This window comes from Loxodonta africana, chromosome 8 (assembly GCF_030014295.1).
Source record: "Loxodonta africana isolate mLoxAfr1 chromosome 8, mLoxAfr1.hap2, whole genome shotgun sequence".
NCBI classification, from domain to species: domain Eukaryota; kingdom Metazoa; phylum Chordata; class Mammalia; order Proboscidea; family Elephantidae; genus Loxodonta; species Loxodonta africana.
Window position 1 is genome coordinate 9,429,778 of NC_087349.1, and position 16,638 is coordinate 9,446,415.

Consider the following 16,638-nt stretch of genomic DNA (forward strand, 5'->3'; position numbering starts at 1 on the left):
CTTTTCATAAGTCATTTTTTAAAAAATCATTGGGATTTTATAAAAATAATCAGATTTTTTTAAACACCCAGAATTATTCTGTTAAGCAGACTTCAAGTCATCTTATTTATCCCCATGACTTTCATTTCTTCTGTGTGTCTGTCTTCCTGTGTTTGCCTGCCCCTCTCTTTCTCTTCTAACAGCCCCTTTGAACCAGCTGACGCGCTGTCTTCGGAAATACCAATCCCGGACTCCCAGTCCCCTCCTCCATTCTGTCCCCAGTGAAATAGTGTTTGATTTTGAGCCTGGCCCAGTGTTCCGAGGTAGTTGGGCTCTTCTTTCTTGTTTTCACCCAAAGCAAGTTAAATATAAACCACAGATGCTGTTTGTGCCTCACCCTCGCAGCTTGTGTTTGTAAGTGTGAGAGTTTGTGGTGCTGAACTTCTGCGCGGCCTGGCTGGGATGCTCTGAATGTGCTTCTTCACATACTGACCCCACAAGCTTCTGTGTGCCGTCCCTCACGAACTTCTGAGCTCAGAGCGCCATCTTGTTTTTTGTTATATTGCTTGTGTCTTGGTCTTGATAACTCCAAATTCAGTGGGTGGGAATAAATAAGATGGGGGATCTTCAATCTGAATTCCTTTCATTTAAGTGATTACCTTGATGAGTATTAATACTTGTTATAATCAATTTTTGTGGTTGATGAGAAAATAAAAGTAGAAATGGAAATCTCTTATATGAGATTTTACTGGGCTTTTGGTTTTTTTTTTTAGATTCTATAATATCAACAGTATTCTTTTTTTGTACTGTCATACAGGTATTTTTATGTCAAAAGTAGGAAGCTGTGAAAAATATTTATAATGTATGTTCTAGTATTTAACATATCAAAAAAATTTGAGAATTCATACCTTCATTTATACTCTAGTATGAGGAAAAAGGTGGTATCATTTCACTGTCCCATTTCATCTTGCCATAGTTTAACTAGTGCTTTTAATTGATTTTTTAAAATTTACATCAAAATTTGGACGGGTGTCTTGCTATAAATACTTTTAAAGAGTTACATTCACTGACTCTTCCTAGTTATTCTGAATGTAGTGGTTCTGCTTGAGGCTTTGGATTGCTCTCGCAGCAATCTTGGAAAACCCATAGAATGGAATGGAAATAGGTACTGAGCAGTGTTAGTTAAACTGAGTGCACCTTAGACGGTGGAGCCTGGCCAAGAACTACGGCTTTATAATATTGAAATGACCCATGCTCGGCACAAGGCGGGCTGTGCTCGGGTCATAGGTAGGAGTACCAGGCTCCATTTGGGAGGTGCTTTTAGTGTTTGGTTCTTTCTTTAGAGAAATTGTCTGTCTTCTAGACTCTGTGCCAATAACAAAATATGTATCTACAGTCAGATGTTTAGATCTTAAATTGGCCAGAAAACTCAAAGAAATTGTAGTATAAATCACCTGATGAGGCCCCTTTTTGGGCTGTCCTTTCCAACAGGCTATATTGAACATGCACTGTGTTTTTAAATACTAAGCCTGAATATCTCCTGTCCTTACCCCAGATCAGTTAACACGCAGGATCTTCGTTTAACAGTGCTTTTTCCCTTCTGCTAACTTAGGATCAACCACAGGTCTGTCTGCGACCCCTCCCGCATCACTCCCTGGCTCGCTCACTAATGTGAAAGCCTTACAGAAATCTCCTGGACCTCAGCGGGAAAGGAAGTCCTCGTCATCCTCCGAAGACAGGAATCGAATGGTAAGACTGCTGTGTCGGTGTTTCTCTAAGTTCTTTCTTTGTAGAAGTCATAGCCAAATGTAATGTCTGTGGTATAGTTTTAGATGTATTGATAAGGCCATGTGACGTGGAATTCCCATAATCAAATAAGTTTAAGAGCTGATGGTTTTTTGCTTAAAGCGTATTCCCACAACTCGGATATTTGCCCTCTTCTCTAATTGAGAAAAAGGTAGTTTTGGAAGAGTGAAAATAGCGTTCTAAGATAAGGAAGAAGAGAGTAGCTTGGATACAGGAACAATGTTTAAGCATATACATCCCAAAGGACTTGTCTAAAATTCAAATACCTACAAAATGACATTGTTCCCTGTTAAAAAATAAACTTTCTGCCGCAAAATGAATCTGTATGTAAAAACTGATCCTTTCATTTTAGCAGCAGTGTATGTCACCTAGGTGCATCCAGGTAAGGTAGATGAGGAAACTTAGCACTGACTGAAGGGAAGAGTAAATAGACAAACTCTCAGCAGTTCCCATAGGAGGTTGATTTAAATTTGGGGAGATTTGGACCCAAAACTCATTATAAATGTGTACTACTTATCTTGCCTCTCGTAGGCTCCCAATGATAAAAAACTGTTTTATTTTACTGATTTTAGTTGTATACATTTCTGCTTATACCCAGTAATGATTTCTGTTTTTTAATAAATTGTTTCTATCCTAATACTGACTTAAGTCTTTAAGTTTTGTGTATTTTAAGAGTCACACTTTTAACTGTTAGTCCTGCAGAGGGTGTTTTTAAAAAATAGGTCTGATTATCCACCTACCTATGTCCCTCTCAGAGATAAGGGAATTACTTAGTATGAAATATAAGGTTTTCCTGTTCTGTTTGATTTGGTTTGACCTTTGCATTATTTTTATCAAGAAAACGCTTGGTAGGCGGGATTCAAGTGACGACTGGGAGATTCCTGATGGGCAGATCACAGTTGGACAGAGAATCGGATCTGGGTCATTTGGAACCGTCTACAAGGGCAAGTGGCATGGTATGTGTGTAACTCAGTGACGCCCCCCAGTTAGAGGGGTCCGCTTAGACGTCAAGAGCCTACGGGTGAGCGAATCCCAAATGGTTTTGTTTTTGTCTTTTAGGAGTCTTTCTGTTAATAATGGTATTTGTATTATAAACCACAAATAAACATATTAAAAGTGTACTTAACCAGAGAAAGAACTATAAGTGGTCAGTAAGCATATAACAAATGCTCAGCCTCACTAGTTATCAGAGAAGTGCAAATTAAAACCAAAGAGATCTCTCGAGGATTTTAAAAACTGGGAAGTTAGGATTGTAAATCTGCTGATGGGAGAATACGTTGTCTGGAGGGCAGTTTGGCAGTATGTTAACTGTCTTTTAAGAATGCATAACCTTTGAACTAACAGTTCCATTTGTAGGTCTTTGTCCTGAACCAGTAATTAGACAGCAGCAAACAGACGTGTGTGCAGGTAAATTTATCACAGTGTTAATAACAATGGAAAATGGAGATAAATGCCCGTTGGTAGAGGGTTGGATAAATGGAGACTTCCATACATGTTTATATAGGCATTGAAAATTATATGAAAGATCTGTACTTACTGATACGGAAGGTTGTCTGTGGTATATTAAATTGAATTTTACAAAGCACCTTATATAACATCGCATATTATGGTGCTGCATGGAAATACATGTATATCACATAATAAACAAAATGCCCATTGATATTTTAGTATATATCTTCTTACATTATGGTTTTATTTGTACTCAGATATTCACACTGCTTACACGGAAGAGCCTCGAAAAATGTACATGAATGTGTTAACAGTGGTCATCTCTGTTTGACATGGCTATGGGGAATATTTATTTCTTTCTTCATGCTTTCAACATTTTCCCATTTTTATAGTAAGCACTGTATTACTTTGATAATCAGGAATAATCAACACATTTATTTAACTTTTTCTTGAAGTGTGATATGCATACGAAAAAGCACAGGTCTCACAAGCATACAAGTAGCTCAGCGTCTCACACAGGGAACACGTCTGTGATCAATAAACAGCATCGCTAGCACTCTAGGAGCCCCTCGTGCCCTCGGGCAGCCAGCCCTCCCCCCAGGGCAACCACTGCTCTACCCTTGTGGGAACCAGCCAGGGCACACTCGTCCCCTCAGCCTCGTGTATGAGATGCATCTGTATTGTTGCGTGTAGTTGTAGGTCTTTCATCCTCGGGACCGTCTGATGTTCCGTCGTGTGCCCATAACACGATGTCTTTTTCTATCGTACTCTCTGATTACCATCTGGATAGTTTCCAGTTTGGGGTTGTCCCCAGTAGTGCTGCTATGAGTATTCTTGTACGTCCTTTGGTAAATACGCATATCCATTTTTGTGGGGTACATGCATAGGAGAGAAACGTGAGGCTAGAGGAGATGCCCACGCTCATTATTAATGGATGCTGCCAACATTTTACAAACTGGCCGTACCGATGTACATACCCACTAGCAGTTTTGTTTTTTTATTGTTACAATTTTAATCGTTTTCCTAAACAAAAGTTCCATAAGTGATCCATGGGCTAAAAAATGTAAAGTTTTGTGATAAAGAAGTTTTGCGGTTTTCTATTTTAAGCCATGCATCGTTGGGCCTGTCACCTGTCGTTTCAGCCTTCACTTAGTAAATGCGTCAGACTCGGTATTGTGAAATAACCCGAGGTGTTGGTACTTCACTGGTTAAGCTGAATTTCCCAGGGGAAAAACAAGATTGGCTACTTTTTGGATTGGTTGTCATTGTTGGTTTAGTCTTAATCCGTAGAAAATGAATGCGGTTTAGGGAGTTATGGTATAATTTATCTGCAATTTAATAATAGTATGGATTTAGGGCTATCGTAATTTTTGAAAATACCCAAGAATTTTTTTACATTTTTAAATTTAAAATCATTGGAATGACAGTTGAAATGAAATTGTCTTTTAGGTGATGTGGCAGTGAAGATGTTGAATGTGACAGCACCCACACCTCAGCAGCTACAGGCCTTCAAAAATGAAGTAGGAGTCCTCAGGTGAGCATGTATGAATCGCCGTGCTACAAAGAGAGAAGCTGCTTTAGCTGACTCAGTTTCCCAGTGGCAGCCACTATGAGTGTTACTCAAAGTGGATAGATACCTCGAAACAGAGCCTGTCTGGGTATCTTTTGTCTTACTCCTGTTCTTTTAAGTGGTCTGCAGTATTACGTGGTTCAGCTGTTAAGAGACATAATCTTGAACTGAATTAATGGAAATGTAGTATTCTGGTCATGGAAATAATAGTCCCTTTTATGGAAATAATACTCTCAAAATTCCAGTACTCTCAAAAGCTTACCAGAACACATCTAGAGACTATATTAATACTGGATCCTGGAACCTGAGGAGCAAACAAGTTATATCCAGGGGAGGGCAGCCTTGACGGGGAGGATTCTAGAAACATGACTTAGAGGGAAGGAGCTTGACAGACTGAGAATATTTAGTCCGGAAAAGGCTGGTAGGCAGACTTTAAACTTCTCGTGGAATCCAGACCTTCTGGAGCCATTAGGCCAGATGAATCCCCCAAAACTACTGCCCTGGGATAATCTTTCAACCTTAAACCTTGAACACCAAAAATATCCCCTGAAGTCTTCTTTAAACCAAACGATAGCTTAATTAGTAAAGAATGTCTACCTTGAGCATTGTGGTCTGTGCAATATTAAATGGACAACAGCTACTCAAGATTAGATAGGAATTTTAGGGGGCAGTGAGATTATGTTACTGGGGGAGAAACAATTTGAAAAAGGAGGGTGAGAATGGTTGCACAGCTTGAAGAATGTAATCAGTGTCACTGAATTGTACATGTAGAAATTGTTGAATTGCTGTGTGTTCTGCTCTGTGTATTTTCAGCAACAACAACAAAATTAATTATTTTCAAAAGAAAAGGCTTTTATGTTCAAGAAGGTAAAAACTATTTTATTCCAGAGAACAGAATAATAGGGAAGCCAGTGGTGAAAGTTGTAGGAAAATTACTTTGTCTCAACCCAAGAAAACTTTCTGAATCCTAAAGCCATTAAAAAAAAGCAGGGGGGCGGGGTGGAGCATCTCATTAGTGAACTTCCCATAATTGAAGGTATTTAAGCAACTTCTGAGTGCCTGTTCGTCAGGTGTATGCAAAAAGATATTTCTCCATAGAGTAGGAGGTTAGACTAGACAGTTTCTAAATTTATGCTTCTGTTGCTTTTTTTCTTTCTTGGACCTTTTTCTGACGACATCTTCCTGACAAGTAGACTGCCTTGGCCCTCTTTTTTAAAAGATTTTGGTGAAGTTTGTCAACTCTATTTACTGTCACACTTCTTTTGACAGGAAAACACGACATGTGAATATCCTACTCTTCATGGGCTACTCAACAAAGCCACAGCTCGCCATCGTCACCCAGTGGTGTGAGGGCTCCAGCTTGTATCACCATCTCCACATCATTGAGACCAAATTTGAGATGATCAAACTCATAGACATTGCACGACAGACTGCACAGGGCATGGAGTAAGTCCCATTCTGTCCATCTCTTGCAGATTACTTCTGGATTATTGTTTTGGATTGCATTTCAGATTCACCTGTCCAGCAACATAGGGACACTTTAATGACTAACAATATGATATTAAGAAATACAATTTTCCTTAAAACATATCAAGTATTTGATAATAAGAACATGACTGGAAATTTATGTCTGGCATGTAATGATTTAGCTAAGCAGTAAAGTTTCAGAATGCAAAAATAGGAAAAAAAAAAAAAAAGCAACACTAAAAGAGCCTAACAGTTGTTGAAGCGTACAAAATGATTGTTACTTAGTTACCCTTTGAAATCACTTTCTCTAAGTGCCCATATTCTCTGTCGCAGAATGGTGGGGTAATAAAGTTAAGATGAAAACCTGCATTTTATTCCTTTTTTGAGGATTTCAGGTTGAGTCGTTCATATCTATTGGATTTTGCTATGTAGTTAAAAAGATAAGAGTCACTTTGGAAAATTTATCATAGGCTAAAATAGGAGGCTGACTCAGCTGAACTCTGTGCAACTCTGCAGCAAATGAATGGGTAGATCAAAAGGTAAAATTAAATAAATTTTGAAAGCGCTTAGATGAAAAACCTAAGTAAATCTAACATAAATTTGAAAGTTCTGAGTAGTTAAAAATATGTGTCTTAAACTAACCTAACATTTTGTAGTATACAAATTACTTTCCCAGGTAACTATGTCGTTTAATCTTTATCATGTTGTGAAGTAGATATTTTTATCTTCCTTTTACAGATAAGGAAACTGAGGCTTTTAAGTGACTTGCTTATGACCACACACTTAATAAGTGGCAGCAGAGGTGTTAAACTCGGGATATCTTTCCCTATAATCACTATGCTACATTTACATTTTAAAATTAGAATAAAAGCATAAAACGTATGTGTGCTAACACTTGGAATCCTGACTCAAGATCATTCTAGCAAGTAGGTGTAGAACGAGGACTCAAAACCAGACCTGGTTCTCCAACCTCCTCGCTGTACGACCCCATGTGCCCCCAGATGAGGCAATGTGTCTGTAATCTAGGTGTTTACAAGCCTATGTTCAGCCAGAATGTTTATTTTAGCAAATTATTACCTTATTCAGTAGCATTCCCACGGATCCACTAGACTTTAAGCAATCTCAGCCTTTCAGATAAGTTGCCGCCTGAATCTGTTACACTCTGAGTCTAGTAAAATCTTGTGAAGAATAAACCATGGCAGAAACAGCAAACACTCGGAGAGAAACAAAGCTTATTTTGCGTCAGCTGCCCTGGTCTCTGCTGTCTCTTCAGCAGGCCAAGCTCATTCTCCTCGGAGCCTTATGCTTGCTGCATCTTTGGGATGCTCATGCCACAGACATCCATAGGGCTTCTCCCTTATGTCCTTTCCGATGTCACCTCTTAAGAAAAGCTTTCTCTGGTTACTTTATGTAACTAACGTGTGCGCACCCCACACGTCTTGTCCTCGTTTTTCTCCATAATGCCAATTCCACACGGTGTATCTGCCTACTGTCTGTCACACCCCGAGAATACAAGCCATGTGAGGGCAGGGGCTTTGTTCTGTTCACTGTTGTAGTGCCAATGCCTAAAATAGAGCCTGGCTGATGACAGGCACTCAGTTACATACCTGTTAAAAAACAAAGGAACAATTACACACACCTGCATATCATTGATAGGCCTACCTTCCAGAAGACAAAGAAGCCAGGCCCTTCTCTTTTCAAAACAGAAATGTCAAGGAAAGGAAAAATAGTTAAAGAAGTGAAAAAAGCAAATAACAGAAGGAAAGAGGCTTTTGATGTAAACAGAGGCAACAGTGGATGGTACCGACAGTTGTTTCTAGAAACAGCAGTGGGTGCATTGAGTACCAGTGTTGACCACAGGGAGAAACGGCAGGAGAGAAGCAAGAGTGTCACGTGGGATGAGCTCTGTCGTCTTGGAGCGGTCAGTAAAGTAGTCAGTGCTTTCCATCAGTAGAGTTTGTGATCTGTAGTGCAGACCTTTACAGTCTGCATGTCTGTACCAAGACACTTTGCTGTTCAAGGTCACAGCCACTGAAACCCCTGTGGAACACAGTTCTACTCTGACGCACATGGGGTCGCCACAGCAACCGATTTGGTTTTTTTCGGCTTAGCCAGGTATACTTTTTATTAACAGCTTAAAGTGAACCAAAGAAGATACAGCTCCTTTTTTCTCTTCCTTCTGAGGTGATTAACATGCAGCTGGCTAATTATACCAACCAGAGCTTCCAACCAGATCTGATTTGAACCCCCACTGAGAATTTACGCCTCTACCTCAGATACACTGAATCAGACTCTACATTTTGACAAGATCCTCAGGTGGTTCTTATGTGTAACTTCCTGGGAACTTGTTAGAAATGCAAATTTTCAGCAGGGATTCAAACCAGGACCAAACAAGTTCGAAACGCTGGCACCAACACTTCTTTAATTTCTGAAGGCATCGCCAAATTGAAAATCCTGTTATTAAAATGGTTATGTGGGTTTTGGGGTTAGGGTGACAGATTTTTGCTCCCTTCTGAAACCCTACTACAACTATGATAAAGGAATCATTTTTAAGGCATGAACCTATGAGGATGAGGGTAACATAAGAGACAACATCACTGACATTTTAAAAGTTGGAAAGCAGATGGAGAAGTGGTAATGAAGTTAGATGCAATTGAGCAGGTTCCGACTCACAGCGACCCTGTGTACAGCAGAACAAAACACTGCCTGCCCCCGCGCCATCCTCACAATCGTTGTTATACTTGAGCCTGTTGTCGGAGCCACTGTGTCAGTCCATCTTGTTGAGATTCTTCCTTTTCTTTTCTGACCTACTTTACCAAGCATGATGTCCTTCTCCAGGGACTGGTGCCTCCTGATAACGTGTCCAAAGTACATGAGACAAAGTCTCATTATTCTCACTTCCAAGGAGCGCTCTTACTGTATTTCTTCCATGACAGACTTACTCATTCTTCTGGCAGTCCATGGGGTATCCAGTATTCTTTGCCAATGCCACAATTCAAAGGCATCAATTCCTCTTAGGTTTTCCGTATTCACCATCCAGCTTTTGCATGCATGTGACATGATGGAAAATATCATGGCTTGGGTCAGGTGCACCTTAGTCCTCAAAATGACATCTTTGCTTTTCAGCCCTTTTAAAGAGGTCTGTTGCAGCACATTTGCCCAGTGCAATACACTGTTTGATTTCTTGGCTGCTGTTTTCCATGGGCATTGATTATAAAGTGAAATCCTTGACAGGGTCAGTCTTTTCTCCATTTATCATGATGTTGCTTACTGGTTCAGTAAGAATTTTTGCTTTCTTCATGTTGAGGTACAATCCATACTGATGGCTATAATCTTTGATCTTCATCAGTAAGTGCTTCAAGCCCTGTTCACGTTGAGCAGGCAAGACTGTGTCGTCTGCATATCACAGGTTGTTGATGAGTCTTCCATCTGTTCTGATGCCACTTTCTTCTTCTTATAGTCCAGCTTTTCAGTTTATTTGTTCAACATACAGATTGAATAAGTAAGGTGAAAGGATGAAACCCTGACGTACACCTTCCTTGATTTTAAACAGTGTATTTTCCCCTTGCTCTGCTCGGCTGACTGCCTCTTGGTCTGTGTACAGGTTCCACATGAGCACAATTAAGTGTTCTGAAATCCCTGTTCTTTGCAGCGTTATCCGTAATTAGTTATAATCCACACTGTTGAATGCCTTTGCACAGTCAGTAAAACACAGGTAAACATCTGTCTGGTATTCTCCGCTTTCAGCCAAGACCCATCTGACATTAGCAATGATATCCTTCATTCCATGTCCTCTTCTGATTCTGGCCTAACCTTCTGCCAACTCCCTTTTGATGTACTACTGCAACTGTTTTTGAGTAATCTTCAGTAGAATTTTATTTGTGTGTGATATTAATGATATTGTTCAATAATTTCCGCATTCTGTTGGATCACCTTTCTTTGGAAGGGGTACAGATATGGATCTCTTCCAGTCCATTGGCCAGGTAGCTGTCTTCCAAATTTCTTGCCGTAGAGTCCTGCATCCATTTGTTGAAACATCTCAGTTGGTATTCCACCAATTCCTGGAGCCTTGTTTTTCACCAGTGTCTTCAGTGCAGCTTGGATTTCCTCCTTCAGTACCATCAGATCATATGCTACCTCCTGAAATGGTTGAACGTCGACCAGTTTTTTTTTTTTTGGTACAGTGACTCTGTGTATTCCTTCCATCTGCTTTTAATGCTTCATGCGTCATTCAGTATTTTGCCCGTAGAATCCTTCAAAATTGTAACTTGAGGCTTGGATTTTTTCTTCAGTTCTTTTAGCTTGAGAAATACCGAGCACATTTTTCCCTTTTGGTTTTCTAAATCTTGGTCTTTGACATTTCATTATAATATTTTACTTTGTCTTCTCGATCTACCCTTTGAAATCGTCTGTTCAGCTCTTTTACATCATCATTTCTTCCATTTGCTTGAGTTCTGCATTCAAGTGCAAGTTTCAGAGTCTCTTCTGACGTCCGTTTCAGTCTTTTCTTCCCTGTCTATTTAATGACCTCTTGCTTTCTTCAAGTATGATGTCCTTGGTGTCATTCCACAACTCATCTGGTCTTCGGTCATTAGTGTTCAGTGAGTCAAATTTATTCTCGAGATGGTCTTCAGATTCAGGTAGGCTTATTTTAATTTTCTTCAGCTTCAACATGAACTTGCATATGAGCAATTGATGGTATGTCCCCCAGTCGGCCGTGGCCTTGTTCTGACTGATGATGTTGAGCTTCTCCGTTGTCTCTTTCCACAGATGTAGTCAATTCAATTTCTGTGTTTTCCATCTGGTGAGGTCCACGTGTATAGTTGCCATTTATGTTGTTGAATGGAAGGTGTTTGCAGTAAGTCGTTAGTCTTGCAACATTTGCAAGACATAATGTAGTCAGTAAACCCAAAAAAGCTAATCATTAGTTGGCAGCTGGAAAATGAAAACCAACTTGACTTATGCTAAAGCATCCTCGAAAGCCTCAGGAATTGACAGTACCCGGTAGGTACCTCTGGAACTGGGGGTGAGGCAGATGTAACAGAAATAAAGGTCCTGTTTGACAAGCTGTTGTTTCTCTAAATCTCTTCTGCTCTGCCATTAGATGACTGCCCCACAGCTATACTGGCAGTAGATTGGGAGTTTATTCTCTGGAGAAGGTCAGACAAGCATCTCTGGATATTTGGGACCTAGGCCACGTCTAGGACATGGATACCTCACCTAACACAGGGCGTGAGTGGCTGCTCATTGAGTGATGGTGGAGACTGTTCCAGCCCTCGGTGTTCACCTAGTTCCCAGCATGCAGGCAGATTAGAAGCGTTTTCTCTGAGGAAGACCCAGAGATGATGACATCAGGGAGTCCACCTAGATCACTACTTTGAGGTTCAAACCAAGCCCATCACATGCTCAAAGCTGCCAGACAGCTTTGTAGTCCCCCTTAGTCTAGGTAAACAGATTACCTCTGGATCGTCAGACTTCTCAGGGAAATCTGTGATGTGAGTGAGGGACCAAAACAAACCAATGGAAAAAAGGCAACTAGGAGCGAGCTGACACTATGCAGGGAGAAGAGGTACCCTCAAAAAAAAAAATCATTTTACTCCGAGGAGAAAAAGTGTTCTACCCACAAGACAAAAATGTGTGCTTTTTTAAAAAAATATGAATATTCAGATCACAACCATAAGAAGATGCTAAAATACTGGTATTTACAGTACCTATTTTATAGGGTTGCTATGAGATGGAAGTGACTTGATGGCAACGGGTCTGGTTTGATTTTTTGGTTTGGAAAGTACATTTTCTGCAATTCTTTAAAGTTAATTGTTCACTTAAAATATGCAATGGTTACGTATTTTCTCCATTTTTTTAAAGGGTCTTTCTTAGTTACCTAGTGTTGCTGTAACAGAAATACGACAAGTGAAAGCCTTTAACAAACAGAAGTTTTTCTCTCCCAGTCTAGAAGTGTGGAAACCTGAACTCAGGGTGCCAGCTCAGGCAGCATGTCTTTGTCATCAATCTTCCCTGGCCTAGGAGCTTCTCAGCACAGGGACATCCCCCCCACCCCCGCCGCGCCACGGTCCAGAGGACGCATTCCGCTCCTAGCTCTTCTTTGTTGGTGGTAGGAGGTCCCTCCTCTCTGCTCGATTCTCTTTTATATCTGAAAAGAGATTGACTCTGTAGACAACCTAATCCTATAGATTGAATCCTGCCTCCTTAACATAACTGCCTCTAACCCTGCCTCCTTAACGTCATAGAGGTAGGACTTACAACACATAGGAAAATCACATCAGATGACAAAATGATGGACAGCCGTACAATACTGGGAATCATGGCCTAGCCAAGTTGACACACATTTTCTGGGGACACAGTTCAATCGAAAGCAGGGTCCACAACCAAAAAAGGTTGAAAGCTGTTATGTGAACTGCTATATGGTTTTATACTAATTTGCCTGTATTATACAACATAGCTCACAAAGGAGATCTGGGCACACTTTTTACAAGCTGAGAGATGTAAGTGTATGTAGTTATTAGAGCATATGACCAAGTTGTGTGAGTGGTTGTTGGTGAAATGGATATCCTTATTCTCTTCTCTGGTAGCGATGACTAAACTACGATATTTCACCGTTTGACTGACTTGCATTTTTGTGGTCAGAAGCCAATCATACTCTGTCCTGAGGTCCAGGCTGGTAGGCATTAGGACAGCAGGATGGTCCTCAGAACCACGACCCCATCCTGGGTCCTCCCTGTTGCTGATGACTCCACAATAAATGTGCACCTGCCTTTGGCCTTTGGACCACCCAGCCCGGCTTCTTGTTTGCTTCTCCCTTTATGTTTGTGCTTCCCATGTACATTGGACATGTTATCAGGAGGGACCAGTTCCTGGAGAAGGACATCATGCTTGGTAAAGTAGAGGGTCAGCAAAAAAGAGGATGTGAGGATGGCGCAGGACTGGGCAGTGTTTGGTTCTGTTGTACACAGGGTCGCTGTGAGTCGGTATCGACTCGACGGCACCTAGCAACAACAATTCCCATGGGTCCACTGACACAGGAGGAATTCCTTACAAACTTTACTTTTCCTCCCTACTCCTAAGGCCTGTTCAGCTTGAATACTAACCTTTGTTTCCCACTGAAGGCTTTGTTTGGGAATTCTCTTCAGCGGCTCTTCCTGTTCAGGAGTCTGCTTAGATAATTAACAGCATCTTCACCCCTATCCAGCTCTCTTCCCCCAAGTCCCCTGCCCCTCCAGTCAGCCTGTAAAGCCACAGGTGAGACTTCGTCTCTCTGGCCATCCTCAGCTACCATCTTTCTGTACCACCTCTTGCCTCCTCATGTTCTGGTTCCACCTGCCCCGGCCTCCACCGTCGTCTCAGAAAGGACAGAGCAGGCTGATATGGCTCACCCAGTAAGTCCACAAAGTACTGAAATAGCCACTTAGTAGTGTAGCTTTTCCAGAGCCCTCATTTCAGAATAGCCTACCCGTGAGTTTTTCCAGATACTGCAGAAGGAGAGCATGCTAACTCACTGTGTGAGGGCGATTGGAGTCACTCATAAGATAAAACCTTTAATAATTAGAAAATTGCATTATTAGGATTTTCAAGTGTGTCACCTTCATTGTCTTACAGAATATAAGCAGGCGGTGGAGGGGTGGCATTTTTCCTGGCTGGTTCCGTCTCCGTGTACCTCAGTGAGAGATCTTTTCTGATTCCTAGGTGTCCCTGAAGAGAGCAGAGCTATTGTAATGATAGGTAATTATAACCTCACTCTGAGGAGTCAGCCATTGCCTCACCCTAAGGGCCGAGGTATTTTAAAAGGATGTTGTTATTAAAGAAATTTTTGGAATGATCAACCCATCATGCCATTTCTTTATAGGACTTCTCAATTTCAGTATCGTATTTATGGCATCATTTTTACTTTTAGCTTTGTGAGAAAATTTACTAACTGTTAAATTAAGGAAGCACATAGAGAAAGGTATTGCCTGTTGTAACATTCACAGAAGTGTTATATTCTGAAAATATAATGATTAAAAAGGATTTTTGGATAAATCCCCAGAATTTACTTATTTTAATAATGGAGAGCATACCTCCTTTACTCCTGGATAATAGACCCAGTTAAATAAAGATAGAAGGCTGAACTGAAGCTGAAAAGATGGTGAACGTGTGGTAGTGATTAAAAACAGTGTTACTGATTGGTCAAAGAATACTTCCTTCTAGAGAACAGGACTTTCTTGTGGATTAAAGCAGTATTGATAGAAAGGAGTACACTGGTAATAATCAGAGAAATGCAAATTAAAGTATATCCAAACAAAAGGGTGCCATTTTTTACCCTTTGTGTGTACCTAAATGCCTAAATCCTGAGGCGGTCCAGTGTTGGGAAGGACTGTGGGACTTGCTTCCTGGGGCGCTCCTAGTGCAGCCACTCACCTCGGGGCCATCTTGTGAGTATCTGTTAAAATGTAAAATGCTTTGTCTACCGGAGCTTGTGTTCTAGAGGGACACAGGGATGTTTATTCCAGGGAACCATATAACAGTAAAGAACTGGAAACGTAAAGATCCATCCAAATCCATTGCTGTCGAGTTGATTCCGACATACAGCGACCCTATAGGACAGAGGAGAACTGCACATAAAGTTTAAACTGCCTGCCTTTGGTTAGCAGCTCTGGCACTTAACCACTACGCCACCAGGGTTTCCAGAGGTCCATCAGTAGAGTACAAACACCAAGTGCACTGCCGTCAAGTCAGTTCCGACCAATAGCAACCCAACAGGAAAGAACAGAACTGCCCCCATAGGGTTTCCAAGGAGCGGCTGGTGGATTCAAACCGCCAACCTTTTGATTAGCACATATTACTTGACCACTGGACCTCCAGGGCTCCTGGTGCACACGCACAATGGAATAGGATACAGCAGTTTTTAATACTTTTTCATACATATATATGTACCACTTTAAAAAGCCCAAATATAAACAATTGGTTTTTAAAATGTTTTAAGTGAGCTCATGCTGCAGCTTGCTGTTCACGCTTGAACTGTATTGACACACAGTTCACTCATTTCCAGTCGTACGTATGTGTGTAAAAGTATTCAGCTCAAGATTGGAAGGCACACACCACAGGCAGTAGTGGTGGCCTCTAGGAGGGGGATCGGGGCATCGGGGCGGGGCGGCTCTCAGAGAGAAGGACTTCGGCTTCATTGGTAACATTCTAATCGTTTCTTTCACTAAAAAAGACCCTATAGTTATATTTTACTTTTATCACTCTTTAATGAGTATAAACTTAAAAAAATACAAGGCATATGTGTAAAAAATTTAATAGGTGCAAATATGAGTGATGTCTGCATTATCATTTGCTGCAATTTTTCTTCATTTCAGAATAAAACTGTGTTGCCAAAAAATACAGTAATCATTATAGAAAAGTCAGAAAATATAAGCATAAATATGAAACACCAGTAATCCACAACCCAGAAATAACTGCCATTAATAATTTGATGTGTGTTGTGTATCCTTTAAAAATTGTGTATTTTAATACTACAGACAATGTGTTTTTATGGAGTTTTTGTTTTGTTTTTAAATGTGGAATCGAAGTGGATTTGCCTTCTGTTTTACTCACTCTTACTTTAAACATCTTTACTAGTCAAATAGACACTATGTTCTGATCCCAGCCCTGCTACATACTAGTATATCTGTCCTCCTTTTTCTTTACACTGTGTTCTGTGGATTTCTACATATAGTAACGTATTTATTTATTTGTTTAGCGACTGTTTAGCACTTACTATATGCTGTCGGGTTGCTATGAGTAGGAATGGACTCCACTGCAAGGGGTTTTCTTGTTGTTTTTATATGGCAGACATCGTCCTGTGTGCTGTATATATACTTCCGTATTTCATCCTCAACGGCCCTGTGAAACCCGTTGCTGTCAAGTCGATTCTGACTCACAGCAACCCTGTAAGACAGAATAGAGCTGCCCCATGGGGTTTCCAAGGAGCAGCAAGTGGATTCAAACCGCCAACCTTTTGGTTAGCAGCTGAGCTCTTAACTACTACACCACCAGGGCTCCCAACAACCCTGTGAGGTAGATACTAATATTATCCCCATTTTACTGATGAAGAACCCGAGATATAGAAAGACCAAGTAACTGGCCCAGTCCCTTTGGCTCCAGAATCCATTGTCTTAACCATTACACCGTACCGCTTCTCCAGTTTAGTCCTTTCAACAACCACAAGCGGGCCCTCGGTGTCCTATAGCAATTGTACCTTTATTTCCCTAGTTCATTCACTCTTCCTGGCTCCTAGATACTGTGTCGTACCCCTCTGTCCTCAAACTCCTAACACCTCTTCTCTAAGAAGACTGCTGTCTGCCAGCACCTTGCTTGCCAGTTCATTAGAA

The 16,638-nt window shown here is 40.8% G+C and overlaps 1 protein-coding gene across 4 annotated transcripts in view; it reads left to right on the forward strand.

Moving 5' to 3' along the window:
- The window catches only part of BRAF (B-Raf proto-oncogene, serine/threonine kinase), a 144,693-nt gene that overhangs the window by 98,298 nt on the left and 29,757 nt on the right, over nucleotides 1–16,638 (forward strand). For 3 of the 4 annotated variants that reach the window (XM_064289634.1, XM_064289635.1, XM_064289636.1), the window contains 4 exons: nucleotides 1,592–1,728; nucleotides 2,624–2,741; nucleotides 4,684–4,768; nucleotides 6,074–6,250. In XM_064289634.1, coding sequence (XP_064145704.1) covers nucleotides 1,592–1,728; nucleotides 2,624–2,741; nucleotides 4,684–4,768; nucleotides 6,074–6,250 — 517 coding nt within the window. Of the gene's footprint in view, nucleotides 1–182; nucleotides 303–1,591; nucleotides 1,729–2,623; nucleotides 2,742–4,683; nucleotides 4,769–6,073; nucleotides 6,251–16,638 lie in introns of all 4 variants that reach the window. The other variant, XM_064289637.1, reaches the window with a different exon arrangement.